Consider the following 1,459-nt stretch of genomic DNA (forward strand, 5'->3'; position numbering starts at 1 on the left):
GTGGGGGGGAGAAGCAACGCACATAATGAAGAAAACAACCTACCTTGGAAGCAGGGAAAACTAGGGTGTCGAGTCTGACGCCTAAGAAACCACGCGGCCCTCGGCTCCTCAGGGCCACTCCTGTCCCGGGGACACACACTCACCTTCTGCCGAGGACATTCCCTCCCACCCTCGGCTCCCCCTCCGGACCCCCACCACTCGTGGTCAGCCGCAGTCAGTGTCCCAGCAAGAAAGGTTCGGACCAGGTCTTGATGCCCAGCTCCGACACCATAGGTGTGACGGGACAGGTTCCTCAGCCTCTCCTGCTTGCTCCCCTGTAAAACGGGGGTGGGGGAGGAAATGAGCTGGCAAGTGGCACCTTAATGTAGAGTTAAGCATACTATCATGAGAAGGTGGGTGTTTCTCTCCCTCCTGGGCCAGCTGGTGGAGGGTAGGCATGAGGAGGCTAGACGTGAGTCTTCTCCAAGCCCCTCACCTGCGGCCCAAGTACACAGGGCCGCCAGGACAGACGTGCCTGCGCAGTGGGCTGGTGGGTCCCGCTCCAGCTCCACTCCCTGGGACGGCGGCAGCCAGGTGTGGGACCGGGAGCCTCAGGTGCACACCCAGGTGTGGGGCCAGAGCCCAGGTGTGCAGGAGCCAGCCAGCTCCTCCCCACCGAGGCCCAGCTCCAGGCCAGACACTCGAAACTCTGGTCAAAGCACCTCTGGACTCTAAAACACGATCCCAAGGTGTGCCGTGTCAGAAAGGAAGGCGGAAAATAAATGGAAATAGTTAGATTTAAAAGAGCTGCGACAAACTCACTGCAGGCTAACTGACATTTTTTTTATGAAAATAGCTGTAGCTTCCGAAACAAACGAAATCCTGGGGAAACACTGCGGCGGTTTCGCATTTTTTGGACATGTCTTAAGTGTCTGACTTAGTGGAAGGCAGGCGGGTTCTCCAGCCACACTCGAACTACTTACGATGTGCTGCTTCGCGGCGTTTAAAAAATGGGGCCTTCAATTTCGTTTTTCGCGGTCCAAGCGACCACGACGCGGGCCCCGGAGGCCCCGCCCCGCCCGGAGGCCCCGCCCCGCCCGGAGGCCCCGCCCCGCCCGGAGGCACCGCCCCGCCCGGCCCGGCAGGCCCGAAGGACGGCTTCCGGGAGGGGGCGTGGCCTTGCCGCCGCAGGCAGCTGGGTCTGTGATTGGACCGCGAACGAGGCTGCGCCTGGGCCCCACCTGCCGCTCCCGCCCCGCCTCGCGGGGGAAAGCTGCAGCCCTCCACGCGGGCGTCCCTTCCGCTCGCCCACTCCGGAACCTTCTGTTCCGGCTCGGGTTTCCGCGGAGAGCGCTAGGCCAGCCAAAGCGGAAGTACCGTGCACGGGGGCGGGGCTAAGCGTGGCCATGTCGGCGGCCCTGCTGCGGCGGGGCCTGGAGCTGCTGGGGCCGCCGGAGGGTGAGGCGGGCTCCCCGGGGAC

The 1,459-nt window shown here is 63.5% G+C and overlaps 1 protein-coding gene across 1 annotated transcript in view; it reads left to right on the forward strand.

Moving 5' to 3' along the window:
• Positions 1-1,218: 1,218 nt before the first annotated feature.
• Positions 1,219-1,459, forward strand: part of RPS19BP1 (ribosomal protein S19 binding protein 1) — a 2,838-nt gene continuing 2,597 nt past the window's right edge. Inside the window, exon 1 of the mRNA XM_004675643.2 lies at positions 1,219-1,437. Coding sequence (XP_004675700.1) covers positions 1,386-1,437 — 52 coding nt within the window. The 5' untranslated portion in view covers positions 1,219-1,385. The remainder of the gene's footprint in view (positions 1,438-1,459) is intronic.

The sequence above is a fragment of the Condylura cristata genome, unplaced genomic scaffold (assembly GCF_000260355.1).
Source record: "Condylura cristata isolate star-nosed mole 26May11 unplaced genomic scaffold, ConCri1.0 scaffold00004, whole genome shotgun sequence".
In the NCBI taxonomy this organism is placed as follows: Eukaryota; Metazoa; Chordata; class Mammalia; order Eulipotyphla; family Talpidae; genus Condylura; species Condylura cristata.